The following is a 21,998-nucleotide window of genomic DNA, read 5'->3' on the forward strand; positions in this document are numbered from 1 at the left end:
CTATAAGGTCCTTTTGTTTACATTTGTTTTTTATCCTATTCACAATTTAGAATACCCTCTTTTTTCCACCTTTTTCCCTTGGCCCCCCCCCCCCTTCTTTCCTACTGCCAAGAATAAAAATAAATTTAGTAAATTATAAAAGAAACAATAATACTATTTTATATATGCTTATTTTTTAGGTTTGAGAGTTTGGTGGGCATTGCCGTATGGTTTCTCTTTCATAAAATAAAACTTTAATGTATTTTCTTTTTTGAACTTTATTTTGAATGTAGTAGTAGGTTTGATGTATATAACACTGATATAAAAGGCAGGACAAGACTGGAAGCTAATGGGAACATGGATGGACTTCAGGGGGCCTATGATCCCTCTGGAAGTGCATACAAATGAATTACATAGTTAAAAAAGTTACTGAACCTTGTTTCTTTCTGAGTAGTTTTATAGTTAATACCTGTATTAACTTTGGTAGTTTGCTGAGCAGTTAAAGATCATTTCAGTTGAAGTATATTGGGCCTGAATTACCACAACTTTTTAAAAATTATAAATTAGAGACACTCTTGTTACTTAAAAAGGAAAAAGAAAGAGCATCCTTTCTGTATAAAGTTAAAAGGCCTATATTGACAATAAGCTAAAAGCTCTTGAATATATGAATAGGGGGTCGAATCTCACTATTTAAAAACTCAGATCTGCAGTCTGCTCAAGTTACTAAAGATAAATGCATCATACATTCAGTATCAGACTTTGCCGCAAGGTTTCATTTCCACATAAAAATATGCATGCTCGCTTCTTCTGAGACTGCATGAAGATTGAGATTTCCATTTTCCTTTTTAAGTCACTCTGCAGTACCAACAGCAGTTTAGAAATGGAAAAGTTTCCTTGTTTTACAGTAGTTCTTGAGTGGATTCTTAAAGTATAAATAATATTTTTTCTTTGGTTTTAAGGATAAACTTTACTGTCCAGAGTGGGTATACAGTAAAATATTGAAAGGGAAAAAAGAAAGCTGCATCCTAATTTTCTAAAACCTGGCAAGCTGGCAGAGCTAGAATTAGCTTTACAGATGGCATTTGGCAACACATCTACATATCACTAAGCTTTCATCTCCTGAGTTTTCTTCAGCCTGTCTATCAATTACAATAGCCAATCACTGCACAGAGATGGGGAAATGGGATGATCACAGCTCACAGGATGCTGTTTGGTTAGAAACGTCAGTGCTGCACAATCCGCGGCTGAGTCAGTGTCTGAGAGAGAATGAACTGAATATAGAGAGGGGGTTGTATCTCTGAACATTTAAAGCCTAAATAACCACAATAGCATTATTATACAGTAGAGGGAAGAAAGCCAAAGGAAGTCTGTGGACAGGTGAGGTAGGGGGAGACTGTGAAATTTTCTGATTATTCAGAGGAATCGAAGATGATGGAAATATCAGATGTGCTAAAGTTTCCTAGTAATGCCCAAGGATGCTGACCTGGCTTTCAGTGCTGCATTGTTTGAAAAAGCAGAGTCCTTTTATACTCTGATTTCAAAATATTTTTCTTGTTTTTGTGTGTCTACCCTGGCATATGCTAAAGTAAGGTGTGTATTCATTTATTACATGATATTGCTGGGTTATAATTCTATACATGTATGTATATGAGTGAGAGGTGTTTGGCCTTTGTTTATTGTGCTCATTTGCATTTCTGGATGGAAAAGATCATATGTCTTGATGGTCAGTTTAATGGCAAGTTATTTAAAATAAATGTGTGTGTTCTTATGGGTTTGATATTTTGTTTTTTATTTTAAAGTCTTAGTAGAATCTTCATGTAATTTGAGAATGCATTATGCTTGATACTGTTTATGAATATCAAAAAATTTAAGGAAAGACTAATTTTGAAATAATATTTTTGATATATTTGAAGTTGTTTTATATAGAGAAATAGAGTAATTGAAATAATTTCCCAAAGAAGAAGGTGAGTGTATTTTTGTTTTTGGATGAATTAGGATTAGTTGAACCACTTATCTGTAGTAGTGTTTACAGAACCAAATGTATTTAATTGATTAAAATGACTTTTTCTTTTTTAGTTTATAGGACATAGTCTTTGAATAGATGATCTAGATACTGCCATGAGAGAAAGTAATCAGATAAGTTTTTTGATTACTGCAAATTGACCTTCAAGCAGACAGTATTTTAAATAAAGATAATTGTTCTTGCTGTGAGATTTTAAATATTAACAGGTGACATTGCTTACTTTATTAGGAAATTTTAGCACAATTTAAAACATTTTGAGTGGGTGGTTTTTTAATCTTCATTACCCTTGTTTTGAATCTTCATTTTGTAGGGATATTGGGGGATAGACATTTTAAAATTATTTTATTCTTAATGTACTTAAATATTAAACAGTTCATAACTATATCCTTTCCTTGAAATTTCAGAAAGTTCTTGTGATTTCACCACTTAATTTCTAGAAATTTGAATAGTCATTTCGATGGTTTTGTGATTTATTTATATAGTTAGACTAACTAGTATTATCTAGTATTGGCTTTTTTTGGTGGCTTGGTGTCTAGAAATGATTTTCTAAGCTTGTTTTAGTAATAGAGTTATAAAATCAGAAATCTCAAGCTAGACTTTTTTTTTTATACTCTATAGAGTATTTTCCTTTGATTTTGCTGATTCCTTTAAAATAATAATGCTGGTGTTGTAAAAATGATACATGCTTATTATATAAATTTGATAAATACAGAAAAGCACATGGAACAAAATAATTTATTATGATCATAGAAAAATACTTTAAATATTTTTGCATATAACCTTATTTTTCTGTGTATTTTTACAAATATAAAATCACACATATGCACTTAATGATTTTGGGATATTACTGTATGTACTATTATATAATCCATACCTTAACCTATAGCAGTGATGGCGAACCTATCACATGCGTGTCAGAGGTGACATGCGAACTCATTTTTTTGGTTGATTTTTCTTTGTTAAATGGAATTTAAATATATAAAATAAATATCAAAAATATAAGTCTTTGTTTTACTATGGTTGCAAATATCAAAAAATTTCTATATGTGACACGGCACCAGAATTAAGTTAGGGTTTTTCAAAACGCCGAGCTCAAAAGGTTCGCCATCACTGACCTATAGCTTTAAAAAAAACAACAACCAAAAACTTAAATCATGAACATCCCTATTGTGAAATAGTCTTCTATAGCATAATTCTAAAGAGCCTCATATAATGTTTTCTTACGTATATTTTATAGCATTTTCCCACCAATCTGAGTTTTTCTGATTCTTGATCAGAGGAAAGATTAACATGATTCTATAGTATAAATTTCTCCAAAAAGGAAGAATATTTTATCAAGTTAAGTAAAAAGGTACTTTTGATATTTTTCGGATGGAAAAAGATCCTTAGTGTTATTACACAATTAACTCTTCAAAGATATGCATGCTATTTTAAAAACAAAGCAAATATCTAGTATAGAAAATAAACCTTTTTATTAAAAATCAGGAAAATGAGCTGAGACTTAAAAAAATATGCTAATACCAGCCAAAGGGGTTTCTATGTCACATTTAAAAAGGTAATCAAGGAAAGTATAATAATAGTGTTTGGCATTAAGGAAAGAAAAAAAACAACATCACCTATTTACGAAGAGTACACCACCACCACCAGTAATAATAATAACAAAGTGAACATTGCTAAGAAGGACATAAAACTAACATGGGTATGGAGAAATAATTTTGCATCTGTTTAAATGAGTTGTTTTCTGGGCAAGTTGAAACATCTTATAAAAGAGACTGCTTGCAAAATCTTTAAATTATTGGTATTATTTGTGGTCTTAAAAGGTTTTAGGGCAGTGGTTCTCAACCTTCCTAATGCCGCGACCCTTTAATACAGTTCCTCATGTTGTGGTGACCCCCAATTTCATTGTTACAAATTGAACATAATTAAAGTGTAGTGATTAATCACAAAAACAATATGTAATTATATATGTGTTTTCCGATGGTCTTAGTCGACCCCTGTGAAAGTGTCGTTCGACCCCCAAAGGGGTCGCGACCCACAGGTTGAGAACCGCTGCTTTAGGGGCATAGGAGAAGTGCTGATTCTAGGCTTAATTTTGAAAAAGGTAGATGATTTTAGGAGAAGAAATTGGAAGGATAGTTTATGACTTGAAGAAAACTGGTTAAAAATGAACCAGGAAAAAATGAACCAGAATGGGTTTGCTAAAAATAGATTGTCAGAGCAACTTTGATTTTTCTCTCATGCAGTTGGTAGACTAGTAGCAATGTAATGTATTTGGACTTAAGTTTAGTTTTTTGTATAGTCATTTTTTTAATATTCTTGGGTGCAAGATGAAGGAAAATTGAGTTAGATACTAGTTCAGTGATGGCGAACCTATGACACGCGAACTAATTTTTTTGGTTGATTTTTCTTTGTTAAATGGCATTTAAATATATAAAATAAATATCAAAAATATAAGTCTTTGTTTTACTATGGTTGCACATATCAAAAAATTTCTATATGTGACACAGCACCAGAGTTAAGTTAGGGTTTTTCAAAATGCTGACACGGTGAGCTCAAAAGGTTCACCATCACTGCACTAGTTGATTGTGTTAATTAATCAACAATTTTTATTTTGAATGATGCTACCAAAGGTTATTGATGTGGAAAGTGGCTTTGTTCTTTCCTTTGTCTTCTGCTCATCTGGAGCAAATTATCAGATTTATAGGTGACAATAAAAAAAAAAGGACAGTAAATAATAACTAAACTATCCAAAATGATCTCTGAATTTGGATTGTTGGAATAAATTTAAATGAACTTTTTAGGAGTACTCAGAAGGCCTGAAAAACACTAATATACGTTAAGTTAGCATGGCTTTACACCATCACGTATTGAAAAGACCTGAGGGTGGTTTTTGGTAGTAAATGATGTAAAACAGAAGTACACTATGGCTGCCATCATTCCATCTTCTCCCCACCTTACACCCCCAAAAGCCCCATCATAATTAATGGGAAAAGAAGACAACCATTCTACAGTACACCAAAGTATGTTGTCTTTAGTTCTGTGTATATTCAACGGGAAGGGTGTGAAGACATTGGAAGCTTTGTCAGCTTTTAAAGAATTGAGGAGTTAGAGGTTTGGGGGGCAGCTCTGGCGGATATTAAGGAATTTCACAATAAGAGCTATCTTTAGATTTGTAAAGAATTAGATTTGGTTTAAATCAAATTTGGGGTTAAAGCACGAGCTCCAAAATGAATTCCTTAGGTCCTATCTCAGACCTGCCACTTAATTAGCTTAATTTAGGCAAGTTGCTTAGCCTCTAAGCTTCCATTTTCTCAACTATAAAATTGGGATGGTTTTGGTGATTAAGTGAAAATATATACAAAGTGCTCCATATTGTGCCTGGCATGTACCAAATGCTCAAATGTTAGGGGTTGCTACTTGGTTACTTGGCCCAATTAGATAGAACTAGGGCAGTGGTTCTCAGCTAGAGGGGTGATTTTGCCCCTCATTAGGCACTTGGCAATGTTTGAAGATAGTTTTTGGATGTACAACTGAGCAATGGAGTACTAGCATCCTGTGGGTGGAGCCCAGCAAGCTACTAAATATCCTACATCCTACAATCCACAGGACAGTTCCCTTCACACAACAAAGAATCAACTGGGCCTAAACCCCGAACTGGGGTCAGGTAAAAAAAAAAAAATTGAATTAAGCTTTAATGTTAAGAAAAAACTGCCTAAGAGTCAGAGCTTTCCAAAGATAGAACTAAATTGTAAAAAGAAAAAAACAAGTTACCCTTCCTTGTCATTAACAGCAATAGGTAAGCCAATTCATGGGGACTTTGTAGATGAGATTCAGAAATTAGGTTGGTGTTTGGACTAAATTTTCTAAACTTAGATTCTGTGTTTCTGGGTATTTCTGAGAATAGTTAGGCATATTGAATAACCAACATCAAAGAGGCTCTGATGCATATTCTCTCATCCTTTAATTTTATTAATCTAATTGAAGTATAGCTTAGATTTTTAAAAATTCTTTATTGTTTAAAGTATTACATGTGTCTTCTTTCTCCCCCACCAACCTCTCCCCAGCCACTACCACCCCCCCTAGCACATGCCTCCTCTCCCTCACTGTCTGTGTCCATGGGTTATGCTTATATGCATGCATTCAAGTCGTTTGATTGCTCTCTTACTCCCCCCCTCCCCTGGCTTCCCTCTGAGGTTGGACAGTCTTTTTGATGCTTCTTTGTCTCTGGATCTATTTTTGTTCATCAGTTTATGTTCATTATATTCCACAAATGAGTGAGCTCATGTGATATTTATCTTTCTCCGACTGGCTTATTTTGCTTAGCATAATGCTCTACGTCCATCCATGTTATCGCAAATGATAAGAGTGACTTCTTTTTTTACAGCAGCATAGTATTCTAGCTTAGATTTTTAATTTTAATTCCTTTACAATGCTTTAAATTTTAGCATGAGACATAGAGGGAATTTAGTGAAACAAATCAGTTTGTATTTTCAAAAGGCCATTGGAAGTATAAGTGATTGTGGGATTGCTGTAATTCTGTCTAAAAACTTGTTTTGTGAAACTAATTTGTCAAAGTATTTACAATCATTTGACAAATATTTCTAAAACTAAATCTTTTATTTATACCTCATATCTTTTTAAAATTGGTTTTATTTTCTTTCCCCCTTTAGTAGTAAGTAGAAAAGATGTCCCATAAGGTTTTAAAAAGTAATTATAATTTTTAAAAGCACCATTAAAGTACTTGATTGTGTTTACATTATATTATTCTCAATCATGAGCAACACCCAAAGGAGTAACTGGCACAAAGTATCATTTAGTAAATATTTGAGGTTTGAATGACTGATCAGGAGATACAAGATATATGTCTGACCATTAATTTAGATCTCCACAATTATTAATAGTGGTTAGCTGTTTTTTAGAAATACTTTTTTTTATGATGAAGAGTTGCTTGAGAATGTTAAGTGATTTCCAACTCCCCAATTTTTATCTCTACCCTGAACCTTTCCCCTGAACTTTAGACTTTTGTATTTAACTCCCTATTTGGTATTTGTACTTGGATGTTTAAGAAACATCTCATTCTTAACATGTTGCACTTTCTTTTTTTCTTTTTATTTATTTTAAATTAAATTTATTGGGGTTACATTGGTTAATAGAATCATATAGGTTGTAAGTGTACATTTCTATTGTATGTGATCTGTATATCGCCTGTGTGCCCACCATCCAAAGTCAAATAATCTTTTGTAGCCATATATTTGGCCCCCTTTATCCTTTACTACTCTCCCACCCTCTTCCCTCTTGTAACCACCACACTGTTGTCTGTGTCTATTTGTTTCAGTTTATATCCCACATATAAGTGAAATCATATGATTCTTAGCTTTTTCTGACTGACTTATATCACTTAGCATAATATTTTTGAGGTCCATCCATGTTTTCACAAATGGCAGTATTTCTTTCTTATGACTGAGTAGTATTCCATCTATATAAATAAAAGCCTAAGTGACCATTACGACTGAACAACTGGAATGACCGGTATGATCGGTTGACCAATCGCTATGATGCGCACTGACCACCAGGGGGCAGACGCTCAACACAGGAGCTGCCTGCTGGTGGTCAGTGTGCTTCCACAGTCAACCTTCCACGACCCCTCCCCCGGTCTGCCAACGTCCTGCGGCCCCTCCCCTCGCCAGCCGGACCCCTATCACTGGCCAGGCCAAGGGACTCCACCCATGCACGAATTCGTGCACTGGGCCTCTAGTAGTACATATGATCCACATTTTCTTTATCCAGTCCTCTATTGAAGTACACTTTGGTTGTCTTGGCTGCCATGATAATGCTCTTTGCGAATAAATGTTTTAGAGCTTTTCTGGTAGATAGCCAAAAGAGAGATTGCTAGGTCATATGATACTCTATTCTTAATTTTTTGAGGAACTGCTATACTGTTTTCCATAATGGCTGTACCAGTTTACATTCCCATCAGCAGTGAATGAGGGTTCCTTTTTCTCCACAACCTCTCCAACACTTGTTATTACCTGTCTTCAGGTAACATTCTGACAGGTGTGAGGTGGTATCTCATTGTAGTTTTGATTTGCATTTCCCTAATTTGTTTTTTTTCCCTTTTTTCTGTGGTCTTGCCCAGGACCTGAGATGCCCTTTCCCTTCCATTTCTGTCAAACTCCTACCCAACCTTGAAGGCCCTTCTCAAACCACCTCCTCTACACAGTCCTCCTTCTACCCTCTGGTCAGAAGTAGTCCTCCCTCCCCTGTCCTCGCATGCATGCCCTTTTTACCGTCATGATGGCTGTAGAATGTAGTGTTGGCACATGGGACACTGAGTTCCTGCTGGGAAAGGCAGGAGGAACAAGAGTGTCAGGGCCACCTGCTCTGTGTTGGGACCCTCTTGAAATCAAATGTTGGCCCCACATTTTATTTCACTGCGTGACTGTGGGTTCAGATCCGAGATGGGCCACTGTCCAGCGGGACGACTTAGGACCTCTCTACTCCAGTGTGGTCCCCGGGCCAGCAGCAGCCACATCACCCGGGAGTTTGTTAGAAATGCAGTCTCCGAGGCCACGCCAGACCCACTGAATCGGAATACCCCACGGTCACACAGCCAGCAAGTTGGTGAGCCCAGTCCCCTGGTGACTGATGTCCCAATGCTTTGAAAAGCACAGTCACCCCGTTTCTTCCTCACCAATGCTTCCCTGAGTCTCTGGTTGTGCATCTTTTCATATATCTGTTGGCTGTTTGTATGTCTTCTTGGGTGTGTTCAGGTTTTCTGCCCATATTTTAAATTGGATTGTTTGTTTGGTATTACGTTGCATAAGTTTTTTTATACATTTTGGATAATAACCCCTTGTCAGAGATATTGGTTATAGATATCATCTCCCATTCAATTGGTTACCTTTTTGTTCTATTGATGGTTTTTTTGGCTGTGCTTTTAGAAGCTTTTTAGTTTGCTAAAGTTCCATTTATTTATTTTTGCCTTTACTTCCCTTGCCTTTGGGGTCAAATTCATAAAATGTTTTCCAAGACCAAGATCCATAATTTTAGTACCTATGTTTTCTTCTATGTAATTTATTATTTCAGATCTTACTAGTATATTTAGGTCTTTGATCCATTTTGGATGAATTTTTTGTATATGGGGACAAACTATAATCTAGTTTCATTCTTTTGCATGTAGCTTTCCGATTTTCCCAGCACTAGTTATTGAAGAAGTTTTCTTTTCTCTATTGTGTGTTTTTGGCTCCTTTATAAAAAATTATTTGCCCAGATACATGTGGGTTTATTTTTGGACTTTCAATTCTGTTCTGTTGATCTGTGTGTCTGTTTTTCTGCCAATACCATGCTGTTTTGATTATTGTAGCTCTGTAGTATAATTTGAAGTCAGGTAGTGTGATACCTCCAGCTTCATTCCTTTTTCTCAGGATTGTTTTGGTCATTTGGGGTCTTTTGTGGTTCTATACAAATCGGATGATTTTTGGTTCTGTTCCTTTTAAAAATGACTTTGGGATTTTGATGGGGATTATATTAAATCTATATATTGCTTTGGGTAATATGGCCATTTTAACTATGTTGATTGTTGATTGTTCCAATCCATGAACACAGAATATCTTTCCATTTTATTGTCTTTTTCAATCTGTTTTAAAAAAATATATTTTATTGATTTTTTACAGAGAGGAAGGGAGAGGGATAGTGTTTTCAATTTCTTTAGATAAATACCCAGAAGTGGAGTTTCTAGGTCATATGGTAGTTTTATTTTTAAGTTTTTGAGGAGCCTCCATACTGCTTTCCATAGTGGCTGCATCAATTTACAGTCAAACCAACAGTTCATGAAGATTCCCTTTTCACCACATTCTCGCCAACACTAGTCTGTTGATTTATTGATGATAGCCATTATGACAGGTGTCAGGTGATATCTCATTGTGGTTTTAATTTTCATTTCCCTGATTTTTAGTGGTTAGGCATCTTTTTACATGTCTATTGGCCATCTGTATGTCCTCTTTGGAGAAATGTCTATTCAGGTCCAATGCCCACTTTTTAATCATATTGTTGCTGTTTTTTGGTGTTAAGTTGTATAAATTCCTTTTATATTTTGGATATTAACCCCTTTTGGAATGTATCATTGGTAAATATCTTCCTTCCATTCAGTAGGCTGTCTTTTTGGGTTTTTTTTATGGTTTTCTTCGCTGTGCAAAAACATTTTAGCTTGATGTAGTCTCATTTGTTTATTTTTCGTTTTCCTTGCCCAAGGAGACACAGCAAAAAAAAAAAATAATAATTGCTAAGAGTGATGTCATAGAGTTTACTCTTCATATTTTCTTCTATGAGTTTTATGGTTTCAGAGCTTGCATTTAATTTTTAACTCTTTTTTGTGTTTATTTTATTATATGGTGTAAGAAAGTGTCGTCGTTGTCTCCTCCTCCTCTTCCTCCTCCCTCCTCCCTCCCTCCCTCCCTCCCTCCCTCCCTCCCTCCCTCCCTCCCTCCCTTCCTCCTCCTCCTCCTCCGCATTTATCTGTCTAGTTTTCCCAACACCATTTATTGAAGAGACTGTTTTTACCTCATTCTTGCCTCCTTTGTCATAGGTTAATTGACAATATAGGCGTGGGTTTACTTCTGGGCTCTCTATTCTGTTTCATTGATCTATATGTCTGTTTTTATGCTAATACCATGCTGTTTTGATTACTGTAGCCTTGTAGTAAAGTTTGATATTAGATAGCATGAAGCCTCCAAATTTCTTCTTCTTTCTTAAGATTGCTGTGGCTATTTGGAGTCTTTTGTGTTTCCATATAAATTTTAGGATTATTAGTTCCCCTTCTGTGAAAGATGCCATTGGCATTTTTATAAAGGTTTCATTAAATCTGTAGACTGCTTCGGGTACTATAGACCAGCGGTTGGCAACCAGTGGTCCATGGACGAATGGTGGTTTGTGCGGTCTGAAAGGTTGGTGACCGCTGCTATGGACAGTTTAATTATATTAATTCTTCCTGTCCATGAGTATGGTATATATTTCCATTTATTATATATCATTTTTATTTTCTTCAATGTTGTACAGTTTTATGGGTATAGATCCTTTACCTTTTTGGTTAAATTTATTCCTAGACTCTTTGATGTAATTCTAAATGAAATTGTTTTCTTAATTTCTCTTTTTGATAGTTATTGGTGTATAAAAATGCAACTGCTTATGAATATTAATTTTGCATTCTGGTACTTTACAGAATTCACTTATCAGTTCAAATAGTTTTTTTGTATGGAATCTTTAAGGTGTCTTTCTCTATATAGTGTCATTTCAGTTGCAAATAATGACAGTTTACTTTTTCCTTTTCAATTTGGATGCCTTTTATTTCTTATTATTGTGGCTAGGACTTCCAATATTATGTTAAATAAAAGTAGTGAAAGTCAACATCTTTGTCTTGTTCTTGATCTTAAGGGAAAAGTTTTCACTGTTCACCCTTGAGTATGGTGTTAACCCTTGAGTATGGTGTTTGCCATCTATAGCTTGATTATGTTGAGGTATGTTTCCTCTATCCCCACTTTGCTGAGTGTTTTAATCATAAATTGATTTGGGCTTTTTCCAAATGCCTTTTCTACATATATTGAAATAACAGAATTTTTATTCTTCGTTTTGTTTATTTGTTAATTGTTTTGTGGATATTGAACCAACCTTACATCCCAGGAATAAATCTTACTTGATCATTGGGAATGATCTTTTTAATGTATTGCTGAATTCAGTTTCATTGAGGATTTTTGCATCTATTTCATCAGGAATATTGGCCTATCATTTTCTGTTTTTGTAGTGTCTTTATCTAATTTTGATATCCGTCTTCCTAAATGCTGGCCTCCTAAAATGAGCTTGGGAGCCTTCCCTCCTTTTTAGTTTTTTAGAATAGTTTGAGAAGGATAGGTATTAATTTTTCTTTGAATGTTTGATGAAATTCACTCCTGAAGCCATCTGGTCCAGGACTTTTGTTTGTTGGGAGTTTTTTGATTACTGATTCAATTTTATTAGTTTTCAGTCCCTTCAGATTTTTTGTTTCTTCCTGGTTCAATCTTGGGAATTTGTATGTTTTTAGGAATTTTTCCATTTCTTCAAGGTTGTCCAATTTTGGGGGGCATATAATTGTTTGTAGTATTTTTTGTAATCTTTGTATTTGTGGTGTCTGTTGTCAGTTCTCTTTTATTTCTGATTTTATTTATATGAGCTCTCTTTTTTTCTTGATGAGTCTGGCTAAAGGTTTATTAGTTTTTTTATGTGTCCAAAGAACCAGCTGCTCGTCTCATTGATCTTTTCTACTGTTTTATAAACTATTTAATTGGTTTTCACTTTGATCTGTATTATTTTTTCCTTCTACTCACTTTGGGCTTTGTTTTTCTTTTTTGTTTTTAATATATTTTTATTGATTTCAGAGAGGAAGGGAGAGAGAGAGAGAGAGAGAGAGAGAGAGAGAGAGAGAGAGAGAGAGAGAGGAGAGAGAGAGAAACATCAATGATGAGAGAGAATCATTGATCAACCGCCTCCTGTACACCCCACACTGGGTTTGATGCCCTGACTGGGAATCGAACCGTGAACTCCTGGTTCATAGGTTGAAGCTCAATCACTGAGCCACACTGGGCTGGCCTAGAGGTCTTGATTGCAGCGGTAGGAATGTTTCTATCAGGAAACAACACAAAGACTCCATTGAGCTGGAAGTTAATACTGCTACCCTGCTGGCTACTTTGGGATTCTCATTCCTCTGAATTTCTAGGCAATGAAGGGAGATACTGTGCTAACAAAGGAAAATTGGGCTACTACTCCACAATGAGATGTGGAATAATACAGAAAATCCCTTAGGGCATTTCCTAGTATTACCATGCCCTATAATTAAGGTCAGTGGAAAACTATAAAACCCAATCTAGGTAGCACTACTAATTGCCCTGATGCTTCAGGAATGAGGGTTTAGGTCACCTCACTAGATGAAGAACCACAATCCTTGTTACTTTGTGTTGGCTGGAAGCAGATTTTGAGGCTGATGTACTTTTCATCTCCTTACCTGCCCTTAATTCATATATCTCAAAGTCTTTTAAATGCAACATGAAGCAGAAATATCTCCTCTGAATGTGCTCATCCTCATTTTATATTGCACACATTAATTATTTTTACCCTTAGAGTACTTTACTGATCTAAAATTATTTAATTAAATAGAATAGGACATAATTAGTCTTTCATGGCAATTTTAAAAAAAGATATTTTTATTGATTTTCAGAGAGGAAAGGAGAGGGAGAGAGATAGAAACATCAATGATGAGAGAGAATCATCGACTGGCTGCCTCTTGCACACCGCCACTGGGGATCAAGCCCGCAACCTGGGCATGTGCCCTCACTGGAATCGAACCATGACCTCCTGGTTCATAGGTTGACACTCAATTGGCCCACCCCCGGCCGGCCTGGCCCCGGTTCTGCCCCCAACACCCCAATTGGGGGCAGGGCTGGCTGGCCAATGGCCCGCTGCCCCTCCCTCCGCCTGATGGGCCCCCATCAGGGTGGGCCGGCTTGATTCCACCCATGCACAAATTCGTGCACTGGGCCTCTAGTAAAAAATATAGAAAAACATAATTAAAATTAAAAAAATAAAATGAAAAGAACATTTGAGCAATATTTAGGTGATTTGGGTGGTTGCTGCTGCTGCTGTTGCTACTGCTGCTGCTACTACTACTACTACTACTACTTACTAAAAAATAAATTGACCTTTCTGGGCTTTAGTTTTCTTATCCTAAAAAATCAGTTGGATTATGTGATCTTTAAAGATAGAGTGCTCCAGATTTTATAAAACCTAGAAGTTCGAGATAAATTAGGCTTATTTCAGGGGTTGTCAAGTAGCATTTGATTCTTACCCTTTAAGATACTGTTTTATGTTAATTTATTTTTTTAAAGTGTTTGTATCTCATGTTCTACTTTTATGGTTAATTTTATTTTGTAACTTATCAGTACTCCCTCACGTGTTGCTAAAGGAGTTGTCGACCACACCAAAATGAGTCTACATGGTGCTAGTGGGGGACATGAGAGATCAAGAGATAGACGACGGTCAAGTGACAGATCACGAGATTCATCTCATGAAAGAACAGAGTCTCAGCTCACTCCTTGTATTAGAAATGTTACTTCTCCAACACGACAGCACCATGTTGGTATGTAAATGAACTAAACCTTCCTAACAATTTTTAAGCATGCATTTACCTTTTTAAGTAGTAAGGATAATGAATTGTGTCTAATACTTCAAAGTAAAATTAACTTGTTACTTTTATTTAGTTGCTTTTATTTTAGTTTAGCTTGGTTCTTGCTGTGAAAAAAAACCTTATTAAATGAAACAAAAAAGAATTTTTTAAAGAATCTGGGACAGACTTATAAAAGAAATAACTTGAAAAGTCTTTGTAATTGTGATATCTAGATTTCAAATTTTTTCAAGTTGGTTTTTATCTTATGAGATACATAGCAGTGATTTATTTTAAAGTAGTTCGTATATTACTGTAATAACAAATTTACTATAAATGTCAATAAAATTATCAGTAATAGTCATTATTGATAGGGATTCTTGGCTAATTATCATGGATAAAAGGAATTGAAAGGTAGAATACCCAATAGAGTAATTTATTTTGGTTTTTGACAGTACATTTAATAATAAAAATAGAAGATGAAAGAGAAAGTGAAATGTTTTGCTTTCTTGGCAGCTAGTTCAGGTCTTTCTCTTCCTATCCATTGCTATAAATCAGGGGTGGGGAACCTTTTGTCTGTCAGGGGCCGTTTGGTTATTTATAAGATCATTCGTAGGCCATACAAAATTATCAACCTAAAAATTATGTTGCCATGAAAAAAGCCCATAGATTTATTGAACTTTGAGTCCCGCCTGCGGTTGCTTTGGCAGGGCCAGACCAAATGATATGGCCCTTGGGCTGGGTGTTCCCCACCCCTGCTTATAAATGAATGCTATTAGCCCAGGTAAATATGTGTGACTGTAAAACACTAGTCTGAAGCAGAGGTATGTAAGCAATGTGAACTTGCTGATTTTCATTTTCCCCTGGGAAGGGACAAATTTAATACCTTGACTTACTATATGAGGTAGTTTCTGATTGTTATAAAGTAAAATCATTTCTATTAGGGTCAAAGTATGTGTAGAAGTTGTCAATATCTAAGTAGGTCCTTAAAGTCAAACTAGTACTGTAAGTTAAAAAAAAAAAAGTAAGAGATTTAGTTTGTTATATGCAAAGTTCAGCATATGGGAAGATAATAGAATGATACAATTATTTTATTAACTTTAACAAATTCTGCTTTTGGGATGCTACCAGCATTGTGGAAACAGGCAATAGAATGGAGGTGTCAGAGTATCTCTGGAGATGCTGCACATCTAATTATATAATCAGTAAAGCTGTACAGAGTGTTCTAAGTAGCCTGAGTCATAGAGGAATTTGGCAAAAGCTGATGAAACTGAGGGGATGGAGGTACATTTTTAGGTCACCTTTAAACTGTGATCTAGCCTGTAAAGGAAACTTAATTATAAAATCTCAGTCTTAATTTCTCCTCTTCAGAATATTGGAACCTACCTATTAAAATTATAAATAGTAATTATTTGGTCCTATAAAATTTGTAGCAGTGCTTTATTCAACAAAAGTGAAAATGAAAAGAAAGCAATATATCATCAGCTATTAAAGCCACTTAATTTGGTAGACATTAAAAGTCATTTGAAAAAATAAATACTTCTTGCTATCCTTATTGAAATTTTTTCTTCTCTCAGACCTTCCTTTTGTGAGATAAATAACTGGTTTTGAAATGCCTTTATTAACACAGCGAGATTCCAAAAGTATAAATACTTTTAGTATTTGGGAGAGTTTAAAATTGGTATTCTTACTAATTTTTTACTAACTTTCAGTGCTTACTTATTTGACTTGTGATTCTGCTCCTTGGGTTTTTATATATTGTTAAGTAGAGTAGTAACATAAAATTTACCTTAATTTTGACCTTAGTCTAGGTCAACATTAGTAAGGTCTACATCTTAAAATTCTACAAAAATTAATTATTTTAGAAAATATTTTGATGTTTTTAATCCTGGGAAATAAATTAGTATTTTGGTGTTCTGTGGAAATGTTATTTCAGATAAAAAAGCAGAAATGCTGTGATTTAAAACAACTTTTCTAAATCAATAATTTTAAAAGATATATGGATCTTGAATTTTTTAAAAGAAAATTTGCATGACTTTGTTTAACATCTTTATTTCAGAACGAGAAAAAGATCACAGTTCCTCTCGTCCAGGCAGTCCTCGTCCTCAAAAAACATCTCCAAATGGTTCCAGTAGCAGTGCTGGGAACAGCAGCAGAAATAGTAGTCAGTCAAGTTCAGATGGTAGCTGTAAGACATCTGGGGAGATGGTGTTTGTGTATGAAAATGCAAAAGAAGGTGCACGGAATATAAGAACATCAGAACGAGTGACACTAATTGTGGATAATACTAGATTTGTTGTAGACCCATCCATTTTTACTGCACAGCCAAATACAATGCTGGGCAGGTTTGTATTATTGTAGTTGTTTGTGTTAATGAATTTTAAAGCACCTTCACATTTGTTTTTTCCATAACTCTCTGTTGGGATGTAGTGTTCCTATTTTACAGATGCAAGAACTGAGCTTTTGAAGGTTAAATACCTTGCTCAGGTTAATAGAGCCAGAAAGTGGTAGAGCCAGTTTTGTTTTGTTTTGTTTTGTTTTTTGTTAATCCTCACCTGAGGATATTTTTCCATTGATTTTTTTTTCCCCTTCCCATTGATTTTTTTTTTAGAGAAGGTAGAAGGGAGGGGGAGAGAGACAGAGAGAAACATTGATGTGAGAAAGACACATTGGTTGCTTGCCTCCCACAGGCACCCTGACCAGGGCTGGGGATCGAGCCTGCAACCGAGATATGTGCCCTTGACTAGAATCGAACCCAGGACCCTTCCTTCTGTAGGCTGACGCTCTATCCACTGAGCCAAACCGGCTATCAGTCTTGTTGAAAGAGAAAAAAACCCAACAGTTTGGTTAGCTGAAAAGTCAGCATTTGTCAGTTTGATATCGACACTTAAAAAAAGGAATGTCCCCCCCCCCCCACCTTTTTTTAAAATTGATTTCAGAGAGGAAGGGAGAGGGAGAGAGATAGAAACATCAATGATGAGAGAGAATCATTGATCGGCTGCCTCCTGCATGCTCACCACTGGGGATTGAGCCCGCAACCTGGGCATGTGCTGGGAATCGAACTGTGACCTCCTGGTTCATAGGTCGATGCTCAACCACTGAGACACCCGGCTGGGCAAATAAAACCTGTTTACAAAATATAAAATGAAGGGGCATATATATGAAGTAGAAGTTTACACAAGGTAAAAAAAATTTTTTTAGGTTGCATATGAATATTTGGGATATGTGCACACTTTTGTGTGTGTGTATGTGTGTGTGATTTGTCAGTGTCTCAATATAGAATAAATGCCAGCATATGACACTACACATTTTGAGTAGATATATATTTACTTTTAACATTTGCTTTGCATCTGCTAGTAGAGAAAGATTGGTCGGCTGCCTCCTGCACGCCTCCTATTGGGGATTGAGCCCGCAACCTGGGCATGTGTCCCTGGAATCGAACCCAGGACCCTTTCGTCTGCAGTCTGATGCTCTGTTCCCTGAGCCAGACCAGCTAGGGCGGCTTTTATATATTTTTTAGTAGCATGGGGGAGATTATTTGATGCTATTAGGAGGATGACTTGACACTATTAATACTTTATTTTTTACCTGCACTTTAAAGAAACAAAAAGTAGATATTTGATATTTTGCCTCAGTTATTAAGCTGTTTTCTTTAAAGAAAAAAAAGATATTTCTGTGTGTATCCATTATTGACCTGAAAAGTATAATTTTCTCCTTTTAAAAAAGTTCACGTATTAGAGAAAGTTGCATGACATTTGATTTCTGAAAGACTGTCCTTTTTACATCAGTGAAGTTTCTTTTCATATGAATTGAACAAAGCATATCTTTGGGGATGAAAATTAATATTCATGGGAACTATTAAAAAGCAGTTGCATTCTTTTGGAAATTCAAATAAAAAAAGCTTTGTTCTTTATAGGTTTATGTGTTATAACAAAAGGGGAAACCATTTACATTGGGAAAGTGTTGAGTAGAGTGCTTAGATCAGCCATATCTACTTTAGTAATGGTGGTACCAGGTTCAGAGGGTCTCCTTTTTTTTTCATGTAGTTAAGTACAATTTAAAGGCTATCATTTATTCAGAGATTATATCCTCCTATTTTTTTCTTGTTAGAATGTCCAGTCTTTTACGAAAAGACTAGAGGCCCCGTGCACAAAAATTTGTGCACTTGGGTGGGTCCCTCAGCCCAGCCTGTGCCCTCTCGCAGCCTGGGGCCCCTCGGGGGCCCCTTCCCCTGGCTGCTGGCACCAGTTTTCCTCCGGCGCCCGGAACCCAGGCCATCGCTCTTCGCCAGGAGGGGCCGGCGTGGTGGGCGAGGGGCTTAGCTCCTCGCTTGCTGCACACGGGCCCCGGGGCCATGGTGGAGGCCGGCGCGGCGAGCAGCGAGGAGCTAAGCCCCTGGCTGCTCGCCACGCGCAGGCCCTGAGGACGTGGCGGAGGCCAGCACAGCGGGCTTCCCTCTTTGCTCTTCGCTCGCCACGCCAGCCCTCGCTCACTGCTCCTGCCCGGGGCCAGCCGGCTTCGCTCCGTTGCTTGGTGCCTTCGTATGCAAATTAACCGCCATCTTTCTTGGCAGTTAATTTGCATATCACCCTGATTAGCCAATGGGAAGCATAGCGAAGGTACGGTCAATTACCCTTTTGTCTTTTATTATATAGGATAGTGATAGCAGATGGTACATAATGCCCTTATTTATGAAAACAAAACATAGGCAAAACTTTGGCAGCCCCCCAAATTTGTTCTGAAATTTTGTTATCCATGAAATGCTCAAATCTGGAAATCTGTGGACTGGATGTTTTTGGAGGAGGCTTTACTTTCTTTAATCACAATTAAAAAGATTTCTTAGACATTAAAATTATTTTTTCTAAGGACCTATTTTTCAAATTGCCTCTTTTCTAAATGGTTACTGTTAAAGGCCAATAACATGACCTGAAAAAAATAAGTCCATTTGTATTTTTCTTACTTATAAGTTAATATTAAGCCCTGCCCAGTGGATAGAGCATTGGCCTGTGGACTGAAGGGTCGCGGGTTTGATTCCAGTCAAGAGCTTGTACCTCAATTGCAGGCTTGATCCCCAGCCCTGTTCGGGGCTCGTGTGGGAGGTGACCAGTCCATGTGTCTCTCTCATATTGATGTTTCTCTCTCGTCTCTTTCCCTCCTTTTCACTCTCTCTAAAAATCAATGGAAAAATATCCTTGGTTGAGGATTAACAACAACAAAAAAATAATAAGAGCTTTTTACTCATTTTAAACTTTTTATTCTCCTCTTCTTCATTCCTCTCTACTCCAGCATTTGATTACTTATTTTTCAATTCTAGGAAACAAGTGTAAGAATTTTGAGCAAGTTTTTTTTACAGTTGTAGTTAAGATTATGAAAAGTAAAACAGCTAACCTGCTTATACTATCTTGCTTTTTCCTATTTTAGATGACTGTATGTGCTGCATATAGTATTAACTTTGCAAGGAAGATGGCAGGTTTAAGGAAAAGGCATAAACAACATGGTTTCCCTTTTTCTTTTTTCCTTCCTGATAAGATTAGTATAAAATGACCTTTCCCCTCAATTAATTGATTTTTTTCCCCCTCTGATGAGAAGGAACTGGAAATTTCTTTAGCTTTTGAATTTATCAATTGATATTGTTTGCTTATAGGGAATCTACAGGGGTGGGTAAAAGTAAGTTTACATTTATAATATAAATAAACTAATTAATACATAATAATACAAGAATAAACTCTGTTTCATGTATTCACAAATGTAAACCTACTTTTACCCACCCCTGTACACTACTGTTTCCTCCCATCATAAAGAAAATACTTTAAGCCCTATCCAGTTTGGCTCAGCGGATAGAGCGTCGGCCTGCGGACTGCAGGGTCCCAGGTTCGATTCTGGTCAAGGGCATGTACCTCGGTTGCGGGCACATCCCCAGTGGGGAGTGTGCAGGAGGCAGCTGATCGATGTTTCTCTCTCATCGATGTTTCTAACTCCCTATTCCTCTCCCTTTCTCTCTGTAAAAATCAATAATATATATATATATATATATATATATATATATATATATATATATATATATATAAAGAAAATACTTTAAATATTCCTTTGTTAAATATGTTTGTCAGGATAAATTTCTGATAAAAATTCTTGAACTAATTTAATGATATAATTTAATACTTAAATTACAATTCCTTTTTAGTTTTGTGCATGAAATCAATTTTCCCTTTTGAAGAAAGTGTCCTAATGATATATTTCTTAATTACTTGCTATTATAGGATGTTCGGATCTGGCAGAGAACATAATTTTACACGTCCTAATGAGAAGGGAGAATATGAGGTGGCAGAAGGAATTGGCTCCACTGTATTTCGAGCTATTCTGGTAAATTTTTGTTGCTTATGTGTTTTGACTTAATCATGTTCATATGACCCCTTCTTGGTAAGTACTTGAAATCAGAGTTTGATTTGGATATCTTTATGGAGGTATGTAGGATATTGTTTTTTAAATAACATTTAATTTGTCTTTATGTTAGTACATAAAAATAATATTTAACTAAATGAATTTTATGACCTTTGGGAAGATAGGATAGCGGATGATTCATCTCTTGGGTCTGCATAGGCACTTCTTTCAAAAGGGTTTAATGTTAACATATATTCCTCTCTCCTTAATTCTCTTAAATAAAATAAGTCAATTTTTTGGTACCTAAGAATTAATGTGGCTACTTGAATTCTAATATTTTATTGCACATAAGCAGTATGGACATTTATAAACATTTAAAATTATTCTCTAAAATGAATTTGTTAGCATCTTTGTTTTAAACCTTTATTTTTATTTTGAAGTTTTAACCTTTTATTTTTGAGGAATATTTGTAATTTCTCTACTTGTAATTTCAAATCAGTGATAAAAATTTGGTTATAGTGTGTGACAGTTTATGCCACAGTCTAAAAATACTGTTTCCTCAAATAGTTTTGGGAAAAAAGAGGAGGGAGGATCTTGAGGTACAAGACAGGAAAAGTAATAGTTGACCCTCGAATAATACAGGTTTGGTTCCACTTATATGCAAATGTTTTTCAATAAATAACTAGAAGCATTTTCTCCTTATAATTTTAATAATTTTCTTTAGCTTACATTATTGTAAGACTAAAGTATATAATACACACAACACAAAATATGTGTTAATTGACTCTTTGTTATTGGTATGGCTTCCAGTCAATAGTAGGCTATTGTTAATTACGTTTTGGGGGAGTCAAAAGTTATACATGAGTTTTCAAATGTACAGTGGGTTGGTACCCCTAAGTCCGGTGTTGTTCAGGGCCAACTGCATTGGTCTTGATCGAATTGTTAGTACTTGGAGAAACAGCTGTGGAAACCAGAAAATATCTTGTTTCCATTGATGCAGCGGCTTTAGAAATTGTGTTACTGTGGCTCTGAACCTCAAGAACCTAGAGGCAGATCTTAATTTGGTGGGGGGGGGGGGGGGATGGGGGAGAAATGCTTTTTCAGCTGCCAGTACTTCCATTTGACCCCCAAGGAGTTGACAAGTAAGGAATATTTTCATAATTTAGCTATGAAGTAACTTATTTGTAATGCTGGGGCCAGCCCCTAATAACATTTTAAGTAGAGTTGAAATAATTACTATTGATTGATTATAGTAATATGGGAAATACAAAGGATTAGTATGTGGAAGAATAATATCTAATTGTGCATTCTATTTTACATATTTTAATAGTTGGATATGACTTTGAAGTTCTTTACTAAAAACTTTAAATTTTGCTCAATTCTCTTCAAGCATGTCAAACTCGCTGCCAGCAGGTTTAAACGAGGCATGTG

The 21,998-nt window shown here is 35.8% G+C and overlaps 1 protein-coding gene across 5 annotated transcripts in view; it reads left to right on the forward strand.

The window, feature by feature from the left end:
- The window catches only part of BTBD10 (BTB domain containing 10), a 59,800-nt gene that overhangs the window by 20,641 nt on the left and 17,161 nt on the right, over positions 1-21,998 (forward strand). For 2 of the 5 annotated variants that reach the window (XM_006089590.3, XM_006089591.3), the window contains 3 exons: positions 13,966-14,162; positions 16,246-16,531; positions 20,447-20,549. In XM_006089590.3, the coding sequence (XP_006089652.1) occupies positions 13,966-14,162; positions 16,246-16,531; positions 20,447-20,549 (586 nt within the window). Of the gene's footprint in view, positions 1-8,602; positions 8,624-13,965; positions 14,163-16,245; positions 16,532-20,446; positions 20,550-21,998 lie in introns of those variants that run through there. The other 3 variants (XM_006089589.3, XM_006089592.3, XM_023754520.1) reach the window with 2 other exon arrangements.

This window comes from Myotis lucifugus, unplaced genomic scaffold (assembly GCF_000147115.1).
Source record: "Myotis lucifugus unplaced genomic scaffold, Myoluc2.0 scaffold_61, whole genome shotgun sequence".
In the NCBI taxonomy this organism is placed as follows: Eukaryota; Metazoa; Chordata; class Mammalia; order Chiroptera; family Vespertilionidae; genus Myotis; species Myotis lucifugus.